The sequence below is a fragment of the Pelecanus crispus genome, chromosome 6 (assembly GCF_030463565.1).
Source record: "Pelecanus crispus isolate bPelCri1 chromosome 6, bPelCri1.pri, whole genome shotgun sequence".
Classification (NCBI taxonomy): domain Eukaryota; kingdom Metazoa; phylum Chordata; class Aves; order Pelecaniformes; family Pelecanidae; genus Pelecanus; species Pelecanus crispus.
This window is the reverse complement of record NC_134648.1, coordinates 11,161,604-11,187,006: the sequence shown is the minus strand read 5'-3', so window position 1 is coordinate 11,187,006 and position 25,403 is coordinate 11,161,604. Positions and strand designations below refer to the sequence as shown.

The 25,403-nt window shown below is 38.4% G+C and overlaps 1 protein-coding gene across 1 annotated transcript in view; it reads right to left on the bottom strand.

Annotated features, from left to right (window-relative positions):
* Positions 1 to 2,972: 2,972 nt before the first annotated feature.
* PPFIBP2 (PPFIB scaffold protein 2) overlaps positions 2,973 to 25,403 on the bottom strand; it is an 89,298-nt gene continuing 66,867 nt past the window's right edge. The window contains exons 11-29 of the mRNA XM_075712022.1: positions 23,488 to 23,563; positions 19,748 to 19,845; positions 19,489 to 19,553; positions 19,162 to 19,230; positions 18,664 to 18,724; positions 16,734 to 16,775; positions 14,593 to 14,737; positions 12,026 to 12,058; positions 11,308 to 11,446; positions 10,463 to 10,591; positions 9,723 to 9,873; positions 9,435 to 9,546; positions 8,830 to 8,918; positions 7,747 to 7,869; positions 6,956 to 7,081; positions 5,930 to 6,118; positions 5,365 to 5,535; positions 3,733 to 3,798; positions 2,973 to 3,038 (exon numbers count right to left, since the gene is read on the bottom strand). Coding sequence (XP_075568137.1) covers positions 2,973 to 3,038; positions 3,733 to 3,798; positions 5,365 to 5,535; positions 5,930 to 6,118; positions 6,956 to 7,081; positions 7,747 to 7,869; positions 8,830 to 8,918; positions 9,435 to 9,546; positions 9,723 to 9,873; positions 10,463 to 10,591; positions 11,308 to 11,446; positions 12,026 to 12,058; positions 14,593 to 14,737; positions 16,734 to 16,775; positions 18,664 to 18,724; positions 19,162 to 19,230; positions 19,489 to 19,553; positions 19,748 to 19,845; positions 23,488 to 23,563 — 1,950 coding nt within the window. The remainder of the gene's footprint in view (positions 3,039 to 3,732; positions 3,799 to 5,364; positions 5,536 to 5,929; positions 6,119 to 6,955; positions 7,082 to 7,746; positions 7,870 to 8,829; positions 8,919 to 9,434; positions 9,547 to 9,722; positions 9,874 to 10,462; positions 10,592 to 11,307; positions 11,447 to 12,025; positions 12,059 to 14,592; positions 14,738 to 16,733; positions 16,776 to 18,663; positions 18,725 to 19,161; positions 19,231 to 19,488; positions 19,554 to 19,747; positions 19,846 to 23,487; positions 23,564 to 25,403) is intronic.

Below are 25,403 nucleotides of genomic sequence, written 5' to 3'. Positions count from 1 at the left end.
ACTTGACATAGGGGTTTTGTACTTCATCAGCTACATTTGTAGCAACAATGCAAAGACAGACACAGGGATTCAGACTGTGATTCTGTCCCTGATAAGAGATCAACCACGTGTTAGAATCATTCCACAGTCAGCAAGAGATGGAAGAACATTCAGAATTTATTCATAACAGTCAAGAAATAAGCGTTTATGCCTGTTTTATGCTAATTAGGATTTCTTACTATATATACATATATAAAAAAATCAATAGTTTTGTAGATTGACTATTCACAGCCAAGTTAGCACACCACCACATTGAGTTATAAATACACCATTGAAATCTGAAAATCTGCTTGGAATATCGCAGTGATATTCCGGCTGCCTCTGTTGGAGCAGCTTATCCTATCTGTAGTGCTGTAATAAGTTTGCTGGCTAATTAACCTGATAAAGCATTTCAAATACCTGTAGTACATGATCTGGTCACTAGTGTCGATTGCATTGCCAGATCAGAGATGTATTTGACTAGTATGTTTAATACCTTTTATTAAGCATTTTTAGTTTGCTGATGTGTAGACTGACTTCTCCTCCCTTTGGATTGTCCATTATCATTTCATTTAGAGTGGATATTAGGAAAAATTTCTTCATGGAAAGGGTAGTCAAGCATTGGAACAGGCTGCCCAGAGAGGTGGTGGAGTCACCATCCCTGGAAGTGTTCAAAAAATGGGTAGATGTGGCACTTTGGGACATGGTTTAGTGGGCATGGTGGTGTTGGGTTGATGATTGGAATGATGATCTTAGAGGTCCTTTCCAATCTTAATGATTCCTAGTTTTTCCTTTCATTATAAATGATCCAGCCACCAAGCCAGGAAACATGAAATTGCTACTCTACCCTTAATTGGTTTAGTGGTGGACTTGGTAATGTTAGGTTAATAGTTGGACTGCATGATCTTAAAGGTCTTTTCCAACCTAAATGATTCTATGATTCTATGATTGTTCAGTGATTGAAAAAAATTTGCCTTGGTTTTACCATTTTGGACAATAAAATCATATGTTTAGCTTCTAAAATCTGACCATACAGTGCAGGGTCTCTCATGAGAGGCTCATGGAATGAGGACTAGAATAAGTCACCTTTAAAAAGTGCCACTAATAGCTCTCGAAGAGCCCTTGCTGCATACTCTGGATCATACCTGAGACTTCCCCTTTATTTGGGAGGGTTATGGCTGGGAGTGACCTGCCCTCAGGCTGTATTAATATGTAAATCAACACCCTGCAGCCAGCCAGGAGAGAGTAATGGAAACCGTCCATATACATATATATACATACATATATACACACACACACACTAAGTCTTCCTTTACAACTGAGCAGATTTCTTTTCTGGTGTTTCCCTAAAGTATCTTGTTAAAACCTTATTAATATGACGCATGTGTCAACAGATGCCACAAACAATTGCTGCTGTAAAGGTGACACTTTCCCCTTGAAGAGCCCTTCAAGTAAGTAGTGAGAGGCCAAATTTCCCTCTGTTAGAGTGCTGCAGTCCTGCCTAGCTCAGTAGAATAGCAATAGATCTATTTTGTCAGGTGTTTTAAAGAAACAAAAATTATGGTACTTGCTTGATGCTCCTTAGTGACATTTTACACATCACAGAGCAGTACTGTTTGTCTCCTATTGCTAAATAAAGTACTCTGAAAATCAATCTGTAGCTGGAATGAAAAGAGAACTGAGAGTGAACAGCAATATTGTTTACAACATCACCAGTTCTCATGCAAACGTTACAAAAGTGTTTCTACTGCATTGTCCAGTAGTACTTAGGGCTGTTTGCAGCCATATGTTTAATTAGGTGTGACTATGGAAAGCAAATAGGCTTATTACCATCCCTGCCTTCCTGGGAGCCTGTGCTATGTTTCAGACCTATCAGGGATGGGGCTCAGGAAACTGTCTGAACCATTTTGACTGTTTAGAAGGCTTCTGAGCATCCTGATGCTTGCACATGCGTGTCAGCACTAGCCATTTCAGGCAAAACACCAGTGCACAGAAAGAGCCCATTCAATAGTTCTAGTTAAAGGACTGTCATTTAAAACTAAACAATGGATCATGCTGGAAATTCTGTTGCACTTACCCTACAGGGTACAGCAAACACCATTCTTAAAGTTCCATTTTACATTAGTTAAGTGTTGTGAGTGCCTCTTGATTGTGAACATCTTAGTGAACATGTAAAAATCACATGATTTAAAAAAAAAAAATCACTTTAAATGAAGTACCAGCTTTTGAGTCCATCAGTTTTTCTGGTACTCTCAAAGTTACATTTCCTGCTGTAGTTGTTCAGCATCTTTTTGAGTTAGGTGAAGATTTGGGAACATGCCATCTTGGCTGTCATCCTCCTGATAAAAGCAGGGGCTTGATGGACAGTATTATGTTCCATTCTTCCCATTCTACACTGCATGCACTTAGATAAAAAGAGGGCAGGACATGTGCTAATGAAAGGGATGAGAGATTTAAAATCCTTTTATGGGAAACAGTCTCTGACAAGACTGCAGTAGTAGTTAGTGAGCCATTACCGCTGCACTCACCAGCATCTGCCTGAATTTCTAGGTGGCTCTATTAGTCTACAGACTATTAATGATTCCTGCATTACAAGTTAATTATAAAAATAAAAAATTACAAAAGATCTTTCATGTAACAGTAGATAAACATACCATGTAAAAGATGACTGAATAAAAGGGTAAAACACGTTGCCAGTCTTGGCTTTCCAGACTCTGGGATATGAGTACCACTTCTCTCTCAACACCTGTTTCACATTACAAAATATGGAAAACAGCACGGAGGAGAGTTACCTGTAATGTGTTGCTACATTGACAATATTAAGTGCTATGTGGTAAGTCTCATTGGCAGAAAAGAGGTAAAGCTTTTCTGCACCGCAGCATCAAGCTTCTCCTGGCCACCCCTCTGGCCAGGCATGAGGTATTAGTGTTCTTGGTCATGTTGAAACATCATCTCTAGTCTTCAAAGGTAGGTGTTAAAAATCTGCTGTCATTCAGCATTTCATCTTGGCTTAACATTGTCTGAAAAAAACAGGATGTGAACAAGTAAGCATGTTCAGTTAGAGGCCTATAGTTAAAGAAATCCAACTGTAATGCGATCAGATTCACAACAGAGGGAGTTTGAGCCACATAAAATTAAAAGGAATTTCTTGAATGCAGCTTTAAATAAATTTACTTGCTTGAGGAAATTCTCACAGAGATTGTGCATAGCATGTGACTCAACTATGTTATGTAATTCTTCATTATACCTTTCAGTCAACTATTTTTTTTTTTTTTTAATTAGCTGCTATGGAGTCAGGAATTAATACAATTTTTTGTTTTGTTTTGTTTTCCATGGAGTTTTAGCTCATGTAAATTTTTCAAGTCTCTTCCTCTTTGCTAGACTTTGCTGTGACTGAGGTATTTGAGGGTGGTTACTTGCAAAATCTTTGAAGAATTGTTTGCATTTAAGGGGATGAATATCTGTCATCGGGTCAAAATGAGTTAGTTCACAAGAGCTTCAAATAAGCCTAAACAAAACTTGATTTCTAGTGCAATTTAAAACCAGGATTTTTTTTTTTTTTGACTGTGAATGTGCAACCAGGCTACAAAGAGGTATTTAACAAGAATAATGACCCCCCCCATACTCTTAACTAGCACCAGCAATGACCAACTTTCACTGAATTCTAGCAGAATACATTTGTGACTTTAAAACAAGCGTGAAATTAGTACATACCGTAAGATGGCTTATGCCTTGAGAAAGAGCCCCTATTTGCATTACTGTTCCTTCTGAATGTTCCATCTGTAAAAGTATTCAGGAACTAGTTCAAATCAGACAGTACGTGCAATTTTATTCACTCTACATGCATCTTTGGGTGGTATCTGTGCCTGGACAAATGAAGTTGTGGTACATTTAAAAGCTCGGATTTCTGCACATTTAACAAAAAATGCTTCCATGCTTTAAGTTATGTGAAAAATGCATTTAATGATAGGAGGAGTGAATCCTGGTTAAGGAAGATTGATTCCATGAAACTTGAGCTGTAACTAGCACAAGAAAGGAAAAAGCTTAACTGTGATATTGTCAGTGTAGAGTAGTATTTTCCAGATGGTGTAACACTTATTATACTTCTGGTAGTCATGTTCCACAGGCAAGCGGTTAGAGTCCTTCATGATACAGTCTAGGGCACTGAGATTTCACTGGATGACCACATGCTCAGAAGTCATGCTTAATTGAAAGACCATGCTCCTAGAGAAAAATCCTGTATTTTTGGAATGCTTGAACAACTGCATAGTGTAAGCTGTTGGCTCAAAGTTAATGCATTCACTTGCAACTCTTAACTGTGCAAGTGGACATCCATACTAAATTATAGTCAGGATTTGGTATTGTCCCCGCTTAGGAACAGTATTTTATTCTGCTAAGGTGTACAATGAAAAAGAACTGTTAGGTAATGAAAACAAATGAGATGTTAGATGCAGTAAACCATGCAAAGGAAAAAGTTACTTTCACAATTAGTCTTTTTCAATTTTGGGACCATTCTCTTATTAGGTTTAAAGTGTTTCTATCTCGCTTAAGGTCACTGGAGATAGGGCAGTTTACCCCAGCTGCCTCTGGCTCTTGTGTGTTGCCAAAGTTCACACAAGACTCCAGGAACTCCATTTTTCAGGGTTTACATCCCTTTACACGACAGCAAAGCTGAATAAAATTTGATGGGTTTTAGTCTTCATCATTTGTCTGTATGATGTCAGGACAGTTTCATTCACGCTTTCAACTACTACATAACAAAAATGCATTATTTAAGTACTGGTTTATTAATAATCTTATTCATTACTGATGCACTGTTTTCACATATACTGTCTAAGCATAACTACTCCCCACTGTACATAAGGAAAAATGCAGTTGGATTCTTTGATTAATGCCTGTTAAAAATAGACAATCCAGTTGTACTTTAATATATAACTTGACAGCTTTGTACAAATTCATCCAAATAAATTTATTAAAAACCACCCATGAAGATAATGAAAAAAGTAGTGTGCCACACTTTTCACATATGAAAGCTAGAAGTACAAAAGTCTTATGTTTACTGCAACCTCCACCTTAATTGTCATAATACATTGATCTTCATAGTGTAAAGGTGTTATATTCCTGAAAAAGGGCTTGAAGTTGGATGAGTTTATTATTATGTTGATTAAAAGAATTAACCTGACATTCTTAGTATAGAACTCTTTCCAGTGTCCATAGCCAGTACTTTCTCAATGAGTTCATGCGGATGTAGCAAATACTTTGTTATATGCTAACATTTGGTTATTTGCAAGCTTTGGAATGCATGGAGAGGATGAGATGAGAATGGCATCAGTCAGTCTGTCCCACCTGATCCAGTTCTCTATCAGTGAATGGACTAAGTCCTTTGTATCCACTGTAGTTTTTCAGAGTACCATTCGTAGCAGCTGGGTTTGTTTCCATAGGACAGATGTAGTCTGTTGATTCATCAAATTTCTTTTTTCTTAAGTTTCCAAAATGTGAAAATCCAAGTTTCTTTGGCTAAAATAAGATGTCAACAAGATTTAAATAAGACAGATAAGCTTGTCCTTTAAACATTCAAAATCCTCTCCTTTTTGATTAACTGCTATACCCTAGTCCTTAAAGTACATAGATTCTGAACTAAATAAATTTACTTGTTTTCAAATTGGGAGTTACAGTTGATTTTAAATATGTTTAGGTAGTGTTCCTTTGAAGACAAGACAGAAGGGATTGCATGCTTTTTTCAGAAGCTGATTTAAACAGATACCAATTAAATGCCTTGGTATCTAGACTTAAGGAAAATGTAACATTCCTTCTAGAACTGACCTCTCCCTGCCCATGTTTGTCCCTTATTTTCTTTATAAGACAAAGGAGAGGAAGTCTGAAATACCCCCTTTTTGAAAGCAGTACGTACCCGAACTTTGGCAGTGGTGGTCAGAGGTGTGTATGTCGTTGTCTCCGTTATTTCTCTTTTCTCTTGTTGTGCCTCTGGTCCAATTAATACATTAAAATTGGTCGTTAGGTGGCGTCGCAGTAGGGTCTTTTGAGGTGGAATATTCAGCAGCATTGCCAGTGTGTCACCATTGAAGCGAGGCTCGAGAATCTATTAAAAAATGGCAGAATATTTATTTTTTAATACAGCTAAATACTTGCAATAGTAAGCCATTACAGTGCTTATCAGGATTTCTCATTCTTACTAAGCTATCTATCTACATTAGACCTTTTATAACTCACTCGTGATATGATACTCACGAGGGTTTGAATGGGAAACACCTGAAAGTAGGCACTAAGAAACACAGAGTGTGATCAGGTAAAAACTTATCTATATTTATCATCAAACCTTACATTTGTTTGGATTGAACAAATTTGTTTTCAGATTTTTCTGCTCTACTCTGAGAGTATTAACTTAATCTTAGCACGATTTTTTCTATTTCATTTCTGCAAAAGTTCTATGGCATTAGAATCATGGTATTTCAGAACTCCGACTTTACTAAGCTGTGAATACTTCTGAATGTTTTGAATTAAAAAATGTCATTCCTGATTGCTGGCAAGACTGCTGTGAGTTCAGGACAGTTATTTGCTGTGGCTCAAAATTCAATTAAAACCATTCAAAGAAACACTGAATGATACCGTATCAATACGTAACTTTCCCACAGTACAGTTTGGGGTTGTTGCTTTTTTTATGTACTGCTGTTAAACACTCACACACAGCTCAGCTTTTGATTATAAAAAAAATATTTTAGTAGTTCCTTTTTTATTTTAGTTTTCCTTTGTAAAATTAAGATGCATGGATCAGGTGCAGAGGCTCTTTAGAAGGCCTGATTATGCTGTCATATTGCAGATGTATTTGTTTCCTCCTGCTTGACAAACACCAGATAAAAGATGTTTTATATTACAGCCTGTCGATTTTTATTAGATATGTAGTAAAACAAATTCTTACAATCAGGCCACCGTGCACTCCACTTCCTCGAAGGTTTGGTGCATATTCTGCCAGATCGACTGATCTGAGCCATTCCATCACTCTGTGATTGGACCACTGCACTACTTCAGAAGGTGAAACGTTATTCTGTTAAAGTAACCAGAAAAGACAATGACAATACAGCCTGCATTGTCGCTGCGTGTTCACAGTATGTATCCTCAGTTCAGATAAAAACATTGTTCTTCCTCAAAGAGCAGTATTTTTTCCCCAATCCTAAGGTATTGTTTCTGTTCAAGGCCTCTTTCAAACAGCCTCTGAGATGGCAGGCATAGTCTAGTACAGATGAAACCCCATATATTGCATCAAGCAGTGTAACAATAGAGACTATAGATGCTGGGTGTAAAAAAGGGAGCATTTTGAGACCAGTATTATTGTCAGTCTGTAATACCAAGAGAATAAACTGTGTTGACCAGGTAAGGCAAAAACCTTACAGTTTTTGAGAGTTAAAAATTAGGACAGGCAAGAAACAACATTCAAATTATTCTTCAAACTAAGCAAATAATTTCTGAAGGGAAGCACATGAGATGCAACTAATAAGTGGTTCAAGCACTTAAGGAGTGAGTAGATTTTTATTATGGGTGAGTACATGTTACATTCCAGAGCTGGAAAGCGGCGCATCTACTGCTTTAGACGCAATTCCCTAGTAGCAGTGATTCTATTGCATCATTATACAGTGCTCATTTTCTATCCCCCTTGGCTAGAATCAGGTAATTAGTGCTTGTTTAAATTAAATTATTTAAACATTCTTTTACCTCCTCAACTGGTCTCCTGCGTAGACAGTGGGGGTTAAAACTGTTGACATGCAGCACATGAATGGCACATTTAATACTCAGATGGTGCAGCTGACTGGTGACTTTCAGAAAAAGAAGGTCATTCTGTAAAGGAGAGAGCCTTTTAAGTGGCACAGAATACATACCAAAAGAGGTACTTCCCCCAGGAAGAAAGATTTTAAGCTTGCTGTATAGTTTTATATAAACCACAGTAACTATGGTTTAGGTAAAATAAAAGTGTATATTTTAAAGAGGGTTTTTAGGGTGGGGGTTTTGGAGGGTTTTTTTTTGTTGTTTTGTTGTGTTGTTTTTTGTTTGGTTGTTTTTTTTAAAACATTGCACCATAGCAAGACCTGGCTAAAAAATGAAGGAGAGCTTGTAGCCTACTAAGTAAAATCCAGCCTCGTGGATAGTTTTAAAATATTTGAACTGTTTCTGATCTGGCTAAGACCCTGTTGTGGGTAGGATCACTGCAGCTAGCAACACACACCTAGGCAGGGAACAGTAGGGACCATGTTCCTGCAACAAAGGCTCCTTAAGCAGTGTAGACAAGGCTGTACTTTTGATAACAGCTAAATTAGGCATTTTTTTCATAGCACAGTTAACAAAACCAAATACTTAATTGTCTAAACCTGGGCAGGGAAACTAAGAAAACACAGTGGCATGTGTAGTGCATGGTTTGCTGCTAACATGGTCGGAGCTGTACAAATTACTTGATTTGCTGCTTATCTTTAGCGTACTGAATATTGATGCTAACTTGGTGTGGAGAACAACACGCTCCAGAAGCTGCGTGCAAAATAGGTCATTATACCTTCAACTGTGGCACGCTATATGATATCAAAAAGAAAGACTTTGCCAAAGTTAGCTATAATATAGCCTATGACTTATTTTACATGCCTTAGAAATAGTAATCATGCACTAGACAACACAAACGAGTTACTACTGGCACTATTTCTGTCTTGCAAAATGTTCTTTAACTGCTCACATTCAAAGGAAAATTGTAAAATTATTTGGTCATTCTGAAATTAAATTTGGTTAAACTGAGGGAAAAGGATTTTAGCTTACCACAGTTAAGTACTGCAACATTCTCCCATCAACTCTGGATTCATGAAACTGGTCTTTATACTGAGGTAAACCAATATCATCAAGCCATCCTGCAGATACAAGAACAGTGGTGTACCCATATCCAGATCAGTGGGAATGAAGCCCTTCTCCCCTTCTTGTCTGGGCTGGCTTCTTCGGAGGCATTTGGGTAGCTTGTTCTACCTATTCACCTTTCCAAAGGACGGTCTTTTACCAGAAGTCTAAAAGCAATTCCCACTGAACAGCTTTGTCCACAATGCCCCTGTGATATATTTACACAGTGTGTGACTGGGCGCATACCTTCTGCGGCATAACATAGCTCTTCCTAGACTGAACCCCCACCACTGTTTACTTCCCTGCAATGTGAATGACAAGAGTTCCCACTGGGAGATCATACTGCATAGCTGTATATTTGGATGTCAAGAACAACGTAAAAATCCTCATTCTATGGAAAATTTTACTATGTTGGAACTTAGTGCTCTTAAAATGATGTTTGGTAGCTGCTTAAACAAATGTATCAGGCAGCCCATCCACAGGGGCAGGGGAAATTCCCTTCGAAACAATTCCATGATAGTTCAAACACTTACGTGTCACCCAGATATGATCAAGTTGCGCAGACTTCTCCTCTTGTTTTGCATTTATTGATTTAATGGCCAAAACTAATTTCTTCCTGTGCAGTGGATGCTTTATGCCCATTTCCTGCAACAATAACCGTTAACAAATAGTTTGCCTTGCCTCTGGCTCTTTTCATCTCATTAGGTATCTACAAAAATAGATACTACATATTTCAGAAAGGTAGAACTTGCCAATTGTTTGAAGGGGCCTGGTTGTACAGAATCAACAAGTATGGTTGCTTGAGAGAAACAGATTATTACCTTTTCCATGTCCTGAGGCGTCGCAGTTAACAGTGTATGGCCTGAAGTCACCCACTGCCGTGCAAAAATGACGTACTGACCGAGACCAAAGTCCTCAAGCCAGTTACAAACTCTTTCAGTGCTCCACTGAGCAAACGGAGCATTGTAGTCACTGAAACGTACAAGAAATGTTTGAAACTCTTAAAGGAAAGAATTATGGTTATTATCAGAAAGCTCATCACATGCTGAGGCAGTATTACAGCGTATGTTTTGGTGTGCTGTGTTCTGTGCAATAATAAAAGCCAACAGCCATTCTTGCAGTCCCCCCTATGCAGGGGTGCTAGTTCATTTGACCGCCCAGCCTCAACTTGTGAACAGTTGGGGTGAATGGGTGGGTGGAAAATAAGAACTTCCCAGTTTCTGTTTGAAAAGAGGAAAAAGGGAATTGCTGAATCCTCATCACTTTGCAGATATTCCCACATGAGCTAATGATAAGATTTCTTGTTCTTTAACAAGGTGAAATTTTTTGACACTCCAACAAAGAACTGTAGTGCTGCAACCTGCAGTTGAAGGAGTGCAGATGAGTGAGCTACTCAGGACAGATTTCATACCAGAGAAATTCTTTCCAGTTGTTGCGGAATTCCATGTGTAATGAAGTATGTTGGGGAAAAAAACGTATTTCACAAGAGGAGGGTCTGTCTGTTCAGCACATTTAACAATACCACATAATATGCCGTGCAAGGTGAAGAAGGAACCATTACCTCTTCTGGCCTTTGGTTTCCTTTGATCTGGATAACCGAGGTCCAGCTGTTGCACGGAGACCACCTCTTCGAAACTCTGCCAAACCCAGATCGTCTGCAGGGAAGTTACCTGACTGAGTTCTTCTTATTCTTTCAAGACAAGAGTGCCAAGAATAGCACTATTAGCTTGCAACAGAGAACACTTGTTTCATACGGAAACTATAGTGACAACTAGAAGCTGTATTAATCTTCCTGTAAACCACAAACACCTAATTCAAGTGGTAGCTGAAGAAGTGCCAGGCAAACACGGTCTAGACCTAACTGTGAGGAAAGGGCAAAAAAGCTCGGCAGAGCAGGCATAACCCTTCAGCCCAAGTAATAATTCACACTGCAGGCCAGACTGGTAAGTGTCTGCTGTCCTGAAGTGGATAAAGCAAACACAGTGAAATTCAGGCCTCTGCTTTTTGTTTCTTCTATTTTCTGTCATTTTTTTACCTGATGGCTTCTGTAATGAGCACCTTGCTATCATTTACTTTTTCATAGCTAATGAAACACTGTTGGCATTCTGAATTATTAGTGTTATAATAATATAGCAAAGTGTATTATTTTTCCCAACAGCATGATGCTGTGAAACACTACCATCCATTTTTCTGCACCCATGTGTACATAGACACAACCCCATACAATCACAGAGCTGCCTTCTCTCCTTTTCCTGAATTTTACTTTATTCTTGCTGTAGATAGTATAGCTTTGCTGAGAACTGGATTCATTCTCAGCCAAAATGCTTTGAGAGTGAACTAAAAAAAAAAAAACAAAACAAAACAAAAAACCACCACCCAATATATATATACACACACATATCTTACTTTCCCCAGATTTTCTTGATCCCTTTTGGACTCTTTCTGTTTTCTGGAGACAATGGAGATTGTGGACCTGAATCCGTTCCCGAAGAAAGAGGTGAAAAGTCATCCGACACTACTGTGCCATCCACATTCTCTGTTTCTCCTGGGTTAAGAACAGTAACATAGTCATATTTTATACTAATGATTAACAAAGTTGTTATCTGGGAGACTAATGTTTAAATGCAGAACATAATAAAAAAAGGTAAAGGTATCTATAAAATTGTTCTTGTATTAAAAAACCCCATGCTCAGAAGGTGAAAAAAACAGTTGCTGTACATTTGATACAAAAAAGAAAATGATAAAAAACACTGGGTAAAATAGCGTTGTTATTTCAGTCATTTATATTTAAATACATTATTTTAATCAATTCAATGTCTTCGGGCTGAAGCAGACTCTTCAGACTCTTGCCTTGCCTATTCTTAATACCAAAACTCCTCCATCAAAATCAGTGGGAATTTTTTTGCTGACTTCAGTGAAAACAGAATGAAACAACAAGTATTTTAAAGAATGCCATACAGCAAAAGCTGTTACTTCATTTCAGTAACACCCTTAAGGAAATCAATCTGGATGGCCCACTTGGTATTCGTATTTCATAGGGAAGAGAAAGGGAGGGAAAAAGGAAAGGGAAAAAAAGTAAGCAGCAAAATTCACGTTGAAGTTGCATCTTGTTTGGGTACAGTACCTAGCACTGGTGCACTGACACTCCTGATGCGATCTTCAGTCATCCCAAGAAGCAGAAAGCCAGATGAAGAAGCAAAGAAGAAATAAAACACCAGCAAATAAAAGTTACAGAAGAGCAAAGTAGTAAGCTAAGCATTAAAAGCAGAAACAAAAAGAAAAGCAGCAGTTACGCTTGACATGAAAGTGAATATGCATTGGTGGGCACAAGGCCCAAGAATTCTGTACAGGTTATCTTAAATAGATAGGGATGATCATTTATTTATCTGTTGTGGGCTTTTATAACTATTCTTAGACAACTTTAACACATGAAGCATATACTACAGAGCTCCGTAAAGCCTGCAGAACATCTGAAATGAAGCAAAGTCTAAGATTGCATCGAATTCCTCTGAAACACAGAATTGGAGGTGTAATGAGTTTACTGCACATGCAAGAAACAAACCAACCTGCATAAAAAAGTCTGTTAATTCAGTGTATTTAAGGAATCATTGTTTGTTTCTAGAAAAAGAACATTTTCCTTTACAAGATCACCCACCCTTGGACAATCCTGCAGTTAAAGACATAATAGCGTGGCTCATGCATTGCCTACAATGCAGCAATCACAGAAAAACTATTTTAAAAACTAAACAACCCACAACCTATTGAAATCTTGAAACTGCCGTACCCTACCACCCTTCAGAACCATGAGGCCTTAAAACCACGAAAAACCCAACACACAAAAACCCCCCAACTAAACAAAAACAACCCCACCACAACTTTTAAAGCCTAGGAACACTTCAGAATCGCAAGGGATACTCTTGTGCCTGAGTTCCCAAGCTCTTCAGTCCTTGGCAGATATGTGGTTCTGTGCCTCACTGTTAATGATTTTGTCAATAAATCTATGCTTAAGATGTCACTGAAAAGAAACTAATAGACTTCCACATATGGCTGTGGTTGTGGAATAACAATGTACTTGTATTTTTAAAATCCACTGATGTTTTCCTACACCTAGCAAGCAACCAATAGTGCTGATACTAGGATTTTTGCCCGAAATATGCACATTAGTGCTAATTATGTTGTAAACTTTCACACGCTAAAATGAAATGGGATGGCAAGGGATGGGTTGGTTTGTTTTAATACACCAATCTAGTGTACCTTTTTTAAAAGTAATTATGATGTACTTGGTTGTGCATTTTTGTCTGCTTGCTTGTTTGTTTAAGGAAACAGATCAGCAAGCTCAGGGAAGCATTGAAAGTGTGTCTGGAAAACGTACTGCTTATTTATACTGTCAATACGCCTGCATCTCTGAAAGTTCCAATTTTTAGTTACAGATTTGTTGACTTTTGGAACGCTCTCCCCATGATCTTCAAAACAGTGTCTCTTCATTACTTATGCTATAAATTATGTCAGCAAATTATATCATCAAGTGCAACAGAAAAGAATGCTCTAACTTAAAACCATCCTTTACTCTCCAGTGAGCTAATGTGGAATATTTTTGGTACACGGTTAAAAAAAGAAGCAGAACTTTCCCTAACTGAATCGTGAACATCACAGTCCATTGTTCTGGCATAGCAGATTATGTACCATGTTACAGAATCATAGAATGGTTTAGGTTGGCAAAGGCCTTTAAGATCATCCAGTCCAACCCTTAGCCTAACACTACCAAGTCCGCCACTAAACCAATTAAGGGTAGAGGAATAATTACTTTCATGTTTCCTGGCTTGGTGGCTGGATTAATTTTTTAATGAAAGTAAAACTAGGAATCACGTAGAGTTGGAAAGGACCTCTAAGATCATCAGTCCAGCCATCAATCCAACACCACCATGCCCACTAAACCATGTCCCAGAGTTCCACTTCTACCCATTTTTTGAACACTTCCAGGGATGGTGACTCCACCACCTCTCTGGGCAGCCTGTTCCAATGCCTGATGACTCTTTCAGTAAATAAATTTTTCCTAATATCCAATCTAAACCTCCCCTGGCGCAGCTTGAGCACATTTCCTCTCGTCCTATTGCTAACTACTTGGGAGAAGAGACCAACACCCACCTCACTACAACCTCCTTTCAGGTAGTTGTAGAGAGCAATAAGGTCTCCCCTCAGCCTCCTCTTCTCCAGACTAAACAACCCCAGTTCCCTCAGCCACTCCTCATAAGGCCTGTGCTCCAGACCCTTCACCAGCTTCGTTGCCCTTCTCTGGACACGCTCCAGCACCTCAAGGTCCTTCTTGTATTGAGGGGCCCAAAACTGGACACAGTATTCCAGGTGCAGCCTCACCAGTGCCAAGTATGGGGGTATGATCACTTCCCTGCTCCTGCTGGCCACACTATTCCTGATACAAGCCAGCATGCTGTTGGCCTCCTTGGCCACCTGGGCACACTGCTGGCTCATGTTCAGCCAGCTGTCAACCAACACCCCCAGGTCCTTTTCCACTGGGCAGCTTTCCAGCCACTCTACCCCAAGCCTGTAGCGTTGCATGGGGCGTTGTTGTGACCCAAGTGCAGGACCTGGCACTTCACCTTGTTAAACCAGTCCCTCAAACAGTTTGCTTTTTTCCCTTCTACATAACCCTCTCAGAGTGGCGCAAATACCTACTTAGGCCCAGGATGCTGTTGTCCTCATTGTCGTTCATGCCACACCCATCCGGCAAATTATATGTTCCCTGCTCTCCATTCTGTACGGGTCGAGGCAGCTTTCCTGGCAAGGTTTGATACTTGCTGCCTTTCACAGCTGGTTTACTCTGTTTTTTTTCAAGAGGGAAAACCAAAAGAAATTAATCAATCAAATCACTCATAGCATTTGCAATCCAGTACACAATATTTTAAAAGTAGAGAAAAAGTATTTGAAGTTTATGGTTCAAAATGACACCACCCCCTCCATGTTCCTTCCTACAGATAATTGCATTTAAATCCAATGGTCAGCTGACGAAGTTTTCTAGCTAAGACACAGCCTTCTCTTCCCTCATCTGTTCCTTCTACTTTAGCTGGACTGTACATTACATTAAAATATAATCTATGTTAGATATTATCTGGTTTTATCATAAGACTTTTTCTAGCTGTCTCCCTTTCCTCTGGGACCCTGGCACCCTATAATAATTTAGTCCTTCCAAGATAAACCTTAACAGTGCCAGAAATGCATTTAGTTACTTCTCAGCCCATTCTTTGTTCTGTGAATTTTTCTGCCTGTATTACACCAGACTATGTTTCTGCCTCACAATTGTATCTCACTAGAATTTAAGCAAAAAGGATTTGTATAACTCAAATTTGGTCAAACACATTTGTCCACCACCATTCATAACAATAAAAGAATCAACAATGAAGTTAAGACTGCAGAAATTTAACTTTTGTAAGAATTAGAATCCCTTTGTCTAGAAAACATTACAAATGTGAGGTTTTTTTTTAAAAAAATAATTATAGCTAAATACAGAGTTGCCAAATATATGGCTAAATATGTAATTGCCAATTCTATTATAGAAACGAAGCACAAGGTATACTTTTGATACATACTGGGGGGTGGGGAGAAGCATAGAGTGAGCTGTATTTTAGGGCAAGTCTGAATGGCTGCTGACTCTACAATTTCTGTCCAGCAGGCTACAATAGACACCAATGTACACTTGCCTGCAGCTATGGTACACGTGCACAGTGTCACTAGCACCAGGGAGATAGCGTACGCTGGGAGGACCTTCCTCCAGCAACAGAGCTCACAAGAGGTGGTCCTCAAAGACTCAAGTACATTGTATTGAAAGGGAACTGATATGTAGGATTTGCTAAAAATAGCGTTATCTCTTAATTTTCCTTGCATTCAGTTTTTCAGTGATCAACTGATCACTGGGGTTCTTGGTCCCCGTACAAGGGTAGATTAGAGCTTGCATAGGAATCTGGTGGGTTTGAGCCTAACAAGCTACTTTTCCAGCCAAAGTATGCGTTTCACAGAGGTACTTGTCTACAGTTTTGGAAATGGCACGTTGAGACTTCTTCAATACTGAAACGAAAAGATGAAGGAGCCGTCACTCTGGACAAAAACGTATATCCCACAACTGGCAAAACTATAGGAATATAGAGGCTTTTCCAGAGATGCAGTGAACCTGCAACTCCAAATGACATTAGTGGGAGTGGTATACATTCAATGTGTGTTTTGGAATAAGCTCATATTGGTAAATGGTTCAGTATCAGAAAGGAAGTTATGTAGGAAACCTTTGCACTGAAAATATGCAAAACTTATTTAGTATACAGAAACATACCGTATGCTGCTATTTAATAACTCCATTCTAACAGAATTGTTTTAAAACATTTAAAACATTGTCTGTGACAGGGTGACACATGAAATATTTAATGAGGTAACAACTGGATTATCTATTCTTATTTCAAGGCCTAAAGGGATCTTTGTGATACTATAACTGCAGTCCAGATTCCTCATTTCCTCACCCCCTGCTCCTGTTTTGGCAACTGCTGGAGTACATCCTGACTGGTACCAAAAATTACATGACTAGAGAAATTCCTTATTAAATTAGCACTGTATTTTCTGAAATTGACTGACTTCAAGCTTCTAACCTCACACAAAAGCTTTTACATAAAGAAATATTTCCCTCTCAAATCCTTACCCGTGTTCTCAGTGTTTGTCAGTACTCGAACTATGCAAACGTTTTAAAAAGAAAATGAATATAAAATGAAAACAGAGCCGTACCATCACTGCACATCACAGCAGATAAATGTTAAGAGAGTTTACAGTTAATATACCTCTTGTTCTACAACAGGCTGTACTGGTTTTCCGTCTACATACTACGGAGTTGCAGGCAGGGTAATTTCAAAGTTTTATGGAAAAAAGCAACAGACAAATGTTAGTATTAACATACATACACAGAACATCAATTGTAGTCCTATTACTATATTGATGCTACTTAATGCATTGACAGTATATTACAAGGTCTGTTATCTCTTCATTTCATTTCAATAAAATATTCAATAATAAATGTGTTTGTTCAAACCCCTCTACAAAATTCAGGCCCTGTTTAGGTTCTGTTGTGATCAAAGGAATTTTTCTATTATCAGGCTTCTGGGTGGTCCCTTTAGACTTACTTTAAGCTGGGAACATAACAGTTGTTTAACAGTTAAAATAATATAAAAATGACTGACATAAAAAAAAGAACATGCACAACACTGTATGTATCCAGCTGAAACCATAAAGAGCCGTGATAAAAATGAAGTGATAAAAAAACCAGCACGGCTAGGTCAGAGACACCAATGTGTTCTGGTTTATTTTATTATTGCTGGACGTAATTGGACTTTGATTTTTGTGCAAAGTAGAAGAGCTGCAGTAAGCAGCGTCGCTAGTGCAGGTTCTCTCGGACTTACTGCAAGAAGCAAAGTCTTGTTATGCTGAGTCAGCAAAACAGGTTTTCTTGCCCTTAGTTTTGATTGTAACTAATTCACATTTAACCACTCACTCACACACATAGGTAGTCTCATTTATTTCACTAAGAAGCCTCATGCCTAAATTAGGGCAAACGATTTCATTGCCTTGCTGAACATGGGGCTGGCTTGCTACAATTCTCTCATATATCCTTGGTAGTTCCTTGTTCTAATATGGACTCTGATTTAACAGATAGAGCAGATTTACAGCCTAAATGTGTAGGTACAGCCTTACCACATCATATCACAGAGACAAATTAAGTTTTTGAATTTAAGACAGGAAAATAATTTAAAAGTTATGAAAAGAAAACAGACCTTCATAAATTCCACATGGAATGAAATGTTAGTTCTGAACTGATTTGCCACATGTATGACCACAATTAAATGAGTGCAACACAAATTTCAAACATTCTATTTGGTCACTGCCATCTTCAGAGATTTAAGAAATATTTAAGAAAATTTGAAGAACTGGAACAATCATATTACTAGCATCCATTTTAAATGGCATTACTGGGTGTGGGTAATCTAGTATTAAGCCTAATTTGAGTACAGAAAGTGTCAATAACAGTCTCACAAAGCATAATTACAAGTGCAGAAAAATTTCAGTGTATATAATGACAAAACAAGCCCCTGGACCATAATGTCATGAGACTTTGTATACTGGAAAGTCTTTATTCTGGAATGAAATTAAGCCTTTGAATTAACAACAGTGCTCCTGCTGTTTTAACTAAGGCAGCATCACTACCATCTTCAGGAATGCCATTTATATCAGAAGTCTAAGTTAGGGAGTGACACTCATTTACATGCAAACACTCAAAAAGGAATCCTATGTGGAAATACCCAGTCCCAATATTTAATTACTTTCAGGATTTGCTGTCTTAACATTTTTAGCAATTTGAAAGTCAAAATTATTTTAAAAACACTTACCTATAAACAAAATAATACTGCCGTTCAAAAAAATGACTCCTCATTAACATTATTTGTTGTATTTCTCACAAATATTTTTCTTCCCTTTCAGCTGAAAAGCTGAATTTGAGGATGTGTATATATGGGTGTGTCAACTAGTTTGTTTATTCTAAGCTTGGCAATGGGGTGAAGAAAGAACCTGAACTATTTTATCATTAGGGCTGTTTTCCTACATACAATGTTAGTGGCGGTTAGGGTTACTATATGTGAAACAGAAAGAATGTTTATACTTGACCTTTATCTTTTAGTTGTGATATTAAACACCAGAAATTGTGATTACAAATAAACCAACCTTTTCTAGGGATTCACTCTGCAAGTCTTCTAAACTACTTGACTTCTTTTTCTGTGGAACCCTTAAAATAACGACAGGCAAAAAAGCAACGGTTAATACAACACAGTATGTTTGCATATGCCACAACTTCACCACAGCTGTATGTGTCACATGTCTGCATATAACAGATAATTCAGAATTAGGAAATTAATTTCTTTTGTGATATTTTTAGCCTAAAACTCATAGTATTGGGAACTGCAATAGACGAAGTCAGAAACAGCAAGACATCCTCTGATCAACAATGAAAGGCAACAAGGCATAATGTGCAGTTTTAAACCTTGTATCTATATATGACTTTTTAGAAGCTCTTAAGAAGCAAAAGTAGACAGTCATAATTCTCTGTGAACCATGTGCAACATTAAGGGCTTTTAAAAAAATTTAAAAAATGGAAAAAGGCAGAATTATAAAAAAGTTTCTGGCTATGTGTTTTACATTTCAGTTGAAGTTACTCATTCTTACCTATTTATGATTTCCAAAGATTCTTCTTGGGGAGAGGTTAAATTAGTTGAAGATACTGGAATGTTTCCACTTTAAATCAGAATAAAATACACTGTTTTGAGTACTACAATTCATATATCTTCTGATATATAAAAGTGCTAATTTACTCCTGTAATTAAAATCTTATACAACTACGTATTGCAAACTCCCATGGCAAACTGTTTTCACAACTACCCAGAAGTTCTTGCAAAGCCAAGAACAGGCAAGACAAGATGCCAACAGTTAAACAGATTAAATAATACAGACTTAGGACAATCCACACTGAAAACAAGAAAAAAAAGGTCTTGCCTGATTTCCATAGCTTTGTGTGGCGCTGGAGAGAGCACAGCTGGTGACAATTCTCCTGAAGAAGCCTATGTAAAATATAAGAGTTTCAAGCCTGTAACTCTAGTGCCTGATTCTGAATCTACAGTGCCCATACCAAGAGGCACAAAAATTCAGCCAGGGCCAAACCCTCATCTACATCACCTTAGCTACTACAGAGAAACCAATACAAACACATCATATATACAGCGGAACTTGCTGCTAAAACATCTTTAGTAAGTACCTCTGTTTTGAATAATTCTCCTTGAGGATTATTCAAAAGATTCCACTTCCTTAAAGTTGTCTCAAGTTCCTCTTCATTGCCACCAGAGATGGAAGAGCCTGTGAGCATTAAAGATTAGAAGTAGGAAGGGAGAGAAACAGGCCAAAAAAAGTTAACATTTAGGACCGTATCAGACAGTCTAATACTTCAGTCTCTAAACTCCCCTTCGGTCTTCATCTGATGCATGTAGTGTACCAGCCTCTCCACTCCCCACCCCTCCTTTGGGCTCTGACTTACATGAAAGCTGATTTACGTTAGAGCAACAAATTTACCACTTCTTGTTAGATGCTGTGCTCTGCTGCGAGTAGCTGGGCAGCTTACGAGGCAGCTCCTGAACCACTCCAATTCATAGTTTGATGTTCTGAGGCACGTTCAAGTTGGTACCATTTTCACAGTGTATCACTTTATAGGTAGTATGCCCATTTGACATCATCTGTACCATAATGCGGTGCCCCATGCTCAGTTCAAGGGTGAACGTGGTAGACACGCTCCATGTTTTTCTGGACATCCCACATCTAAACAAATACTGAAATACTCCAAATCCATTATTTAGTAGGATTTTTATTCCTAAATTGTCAAAACTGCAATACTAAATCAGGGTGTGAATATTTAGTGCTCAGCAAACTTCTGGAATATTTTGGATAAGAATTTTTTTCTGGAGATCTCCTATGCATATAGTTGCATACAGGATGTGGAAGGGCTGCTATGCCATGATGGAGAAATTCAGCCTGACCTTTAAGCACATTAATAATTCCTAATTTATGTGATAGATATGCAGCAGCCCTAAGGCAGTTATGAAAAAAACACCAAATCTTATGGTTAAGCCTTGGCACTACTAGAAGATTGATCCCTTGAAAACTCATTAGACACGAGCTTGTTTATAACGCTGTTCAGCTACAAAGACTGTCAACAAACCTGATACTGACCATTGGCCCTTCAGGATATGAAGTGAATCTTATGCTATGGTTCCTGGTACACAGCCCTTCAATTAGCACAAATTATTTAAACCAAGAGAGCTACCTATAGTCAAGTTCAGGATAGCACCTTTACATTTTACTCAACTGTCGGTGGCTGTTTCAAGCAGCTGCCCTACTTTAATCCAAAAGAGATTTTGGTTTTTTAGATGTATGTGCTACCTATGAAGAGTCAGTCACCTTTTGTCAACGTAATCTGTAGCTTGCCCTGAGCAGAAGTAAGAAACGCTTCTGTCAAATAATTATTTGAGACAGTTATCAGAGACAGAAGATTTCAACCCATTGATTCTATCAAAAGTTTTTAAGCAGGGATTATGCTTCAAAGGGAACCTTTAAAACGCACCTCTAGAAATAAAAAAAAAAAAAAAAAAAATCAGCAAGATATTCTTGACAACCTAAACATGAGACTCCCACAAACACACATAAGGTAACAAGCTCATTTAGCTGTGATAACATTGTAGCCATCACAATATGCACCTCAGTGTGGACAATCTCAGTATACACTCTAGTTCCCACACAGGTTTTGGGTTTTGTTTTTGTTTTATTATGCTGAGCATCACTGTTTTTTTTATTTACACTGTACTGAACGTCTATACTAGCATACATTAACACCATCATACCCCCTGCAGCACCAACTCAACAAGCCAGAGTGTCATGGCTTGCTCCTTGCTCATGCACACAAGCGTCCTCCAAAAGCCATGTCCCACAGCAGGGTGGTGCATTCACATACGTACAACCAGGATGTGGCCAAGGAGAGTGGAACTGCAGGGGTGACTGTTGAGAGCACCTACTCTCAGGGTAACAGTGGTGTAGCTGTCTTGGGAGTTAACGTCAATATGTCTCCAAAAGCTACAATCACACCTTTGGACTTCCTTTCAGAACACCTTTCAAGTGAGAGAACTTTTTTCCCCCCTTTAAATGAACATTCAGAGAGAGATTTACCTGACTCTTGTTCCCTATTCTTGTGGGTTAAATACAAGTCTCCATTCTGCTGTACAAGACCTGAAAATATTGTGTTTGTTAATGTGATAATATACATTGAACAAAACTCCCTTTTCAGAAGGTCAGGTTTCCCAGACTAAATTTAGCCCTGAAAACTAAGGTGGCAACTTAAAATCCTAAAACCCACTCCACTTCCCACAGCGTAACTGATAAATGGGACAAAGATTTTTCCTCAGATTTTGAAGTTAAATATGTAATATTGTGTGCATCAAAGCAACCATGGGTTGTTCTCTCCAAACCAGAACTCGCCTAGTTGGCTGTCAGGATTTTTCTCAGCGGAACGGAAGGGCAACAGAACTTACTATATTCATTGCAACATTTTTTAGCAAAGAAGAAAAAAAGTCTTCCTAACAGTATCAAATTGCACCTGAGATCAGCTTCCCTTTTATGAACGCCATATAAAAAACATGACATAAAAGGAAAACATTGTGTCATTGATGCTAGCTGACTGGCTGGCAGCTGATCATTACTGCCATTCCTGCACTGAACTGTGGTGTAGGAAATCTGAATATAGGACGTATTTAATTAATTAGTGGTCATCGTCCACTAAGGTCTCCCGATATTATTTTACACTGTAAAAACAGGTTACTCACAATGGTCACAGGAAACACCATACAAACTTAATACCTATCTGCATACTTTATTCATCTCCTACAGATGAATTAATTTAAATCAAACTGAATGCCATTTTAATTTTGAATAATAGATTCTTGGGAGGGATATAATGCAATTTAGTAAGAATACTGTAAACTCATGACTTTAGCTAATTTGAAGGAACTTTCCTGCGTTGACAATTCTACATCTGCACGGGTGTCCTTCTGTTTGCTCCCTCCTTTTCACACTTCGTGCTGTAATTCCTTTTGGTCTGGCCTCTGCAACCCACGTAAAACTGAGGGGATGGCAACCAGCAGCAGTGAAAAAAGAAGTATGAAGCTTTGGCCATGAAGGACATATGTCATAGGCCTGCACTGTGGCAGAGACTTACAGGGGTCCCACCAGTGAGGAGGGACAGGACTGCATGGAGTAGCTAATAAAACCATGGCCGCAGCTGTCCATACAGCCATCGCTACATGGATGTAGGAGTTCTGCAACCAAAGTTCCTGCCCCACTGCAGTACATATAGCAAATTGTTTGAAGGAGAGCAGTTGCTGACTTCAGGTTGCTTTGGCACGTAAGGGTGTGAACTGCAGTGTTTCAGACCCAGCTGATGAGCAGTTCACACAGCTGTACAACCAGAGCAGTAACATCCATCGGTCATCCTTCCTTATCAATCAGAATCCTTACTGACACTGTCTAAAACAATATATAGCACCAAAATCAGGCTGCGAGGAGGGATTTACTATTAACTGACGTAGAACAAATTTTAGGTTATGACTTAGGGAGTTCAGCGTAAGATTCAGGCACAGAAGTCTTGCTGAATAGTAACGTAACTAAATCTCCAGAGAGATTTCAGCCTGTCTTTTCGTACTGACTGCAGCATAGGAAACAAAAAAGAAAATCTCCACCAAGTACAGGCAGTAACACACAAGCTCGCTCAAGACGTAGCTGTGTTCTCTCTGAAAGAGCGTATACTTGCTCTCATAGCACTCCAACATGATACAAAAATATGCATGATGAAATATATATTTCTATACACATATATTTAGAAGGACAACAAATAGCAGTTGTAGTGCATGCAGTTTTTGAAAGACCTGATATCAGGAATTTATTCACAAGACATTTTACCGTGAGCGGCAATCATTATTTCTTTGACCCTCCTGTACTGGCTTAGCAATAGTGTTAACTCCTCTATTCGACGGTCCTGTGAAAAGCATTAAATAAAATCGTATTTAAAATCCAACATTTTTAACCTGCAGAAACACTGTATTACACAATCATTTCTGTGATTTTGGCCTGCTTTTCCAGAAAGCAGGATCAGGTCTCCCACATACCTTGTAAAGAACATTTTTGGCTTTTATTTGCCATTGTACATAATATTTGCTGGACACTGTGAAATTATGGATATAAGGAAACCAAAGGAGTTTGACATTACTAGTAAATTAGTTATTTACAGAAGCATAATCTGGAAATCTACTTTCACTTCTAAGAGTCAAAGGAATATTCTGGAGTTGAACCTCAACTGCCTGAAGTGGGCAGTGTTTGTTTTTTTGCTAGCATTGTACCTCTAATCGTAAAGTAAATCACGTTTACGTTTTGTATAGTTTAACAATCTAGTCATATTCTTTAATCCTTTTTGTAGGATATGTTCTGCATTCCGACCTCTACACTTATTCCAGTTTTGAACACACCTTTCTGAACTTAGGCAGTCAAAACCGTACAGAACCAAAGAAATGAGGTCTCATGAATGGCTGATGCATTATCCAACTCCACTCTTTCTCCAATACCTAACACTTTCCTATTACGTATGGAAAGCATCTTTATTTATGTATTCAGGGAGGGTGCTTGCCTTTTGCAAAGATGCAACATAGTGATGGGTAGTAATCATTATGTGATTGGATCTGTCATTTCTCTATATGATATTGTGTCCCCAATGATAATCATAGAATCATAGAATGCTTTGGGTTGGAAGGGACCTTGAGACATCATCAAGCCCAACCCCCCTGCAGTAAGCAGGGATTGAACCTGTGAACTTGGTGTTATTAGCACCATGTTCTAACCAACTGAGCTAACCTGGCTGGTCAAATAAATTCTTGCTATCAGTCACTACGCGTGCAATTGGGCAATTTGAACTCTCATAATTTGTCCTGTTTCTCTGACCCCAGTTCTAAACTATTCCTGTGCAATAATCTTGCCCAGTGCTGTGACTACAGAGCACCAAATACAAACCCAAGCCAGTAATAAAAGAGCTAGTTTTCACAAGCAGGTGTCAGGAAATCCAGAGAAGAGAAGTGGGCACTGGAAAAAACCCCACCTTCCAGGGAAGTTAGCAAGTATTTAATTGATTAGCTGATAGTGAGCTGCTGCAGTGCCATAGCTAGGTCAGTGTCAGAGATATTTCAATTAAAATCTGCGCCAGTACACATATGCTTCATTACAGTTACAGCAGATACCAACTGAGCTGCAGGAGTAACTGCGCAGAAACCAGACCTTTACCACATTACAGAATGGTAGATGATGCTGATCCTCCCTTCACGCCTCAGCAAGTATAGACAAGACAAAAGAGGCCTAAACTAGATACCCAGTTATCCCAACTATGGACAGAAGCAATAGGTTCTTCTTCATAGAAAATTTTTTAAAAAAGAACCAGTTTTTTAAAAGAGAAATATGTGCATCACTTGCTAGCAACTTGAGTGCTGCTTTCTGTCCTAAATGACACCAGGAACATATAGAGTTATCCCAAAAGCTATTTAGAGCTATTTTCCCTCAGGAACAGTGTTTTAATTTTGCAATATTATTGAAGTTAACAGTTCTCCATTAAACATTTAAGAAGCTGTGGGTCAACCATCAGTCCACTAGTTTAAACACTACAGCTTCCAAAGAAATAACCCTCCTTTTTCTATGTGTATATCCAGATATTAGGACATAAGCGACGATATTTTGTGTTCCCTTCAAATGCAAAAATCTTATGCAGACTTGGAATAATTTTGCAAGCGATCATGCCACGTCTTATTTTCCAGATGTAAATTTTGGCTTTTTGATTT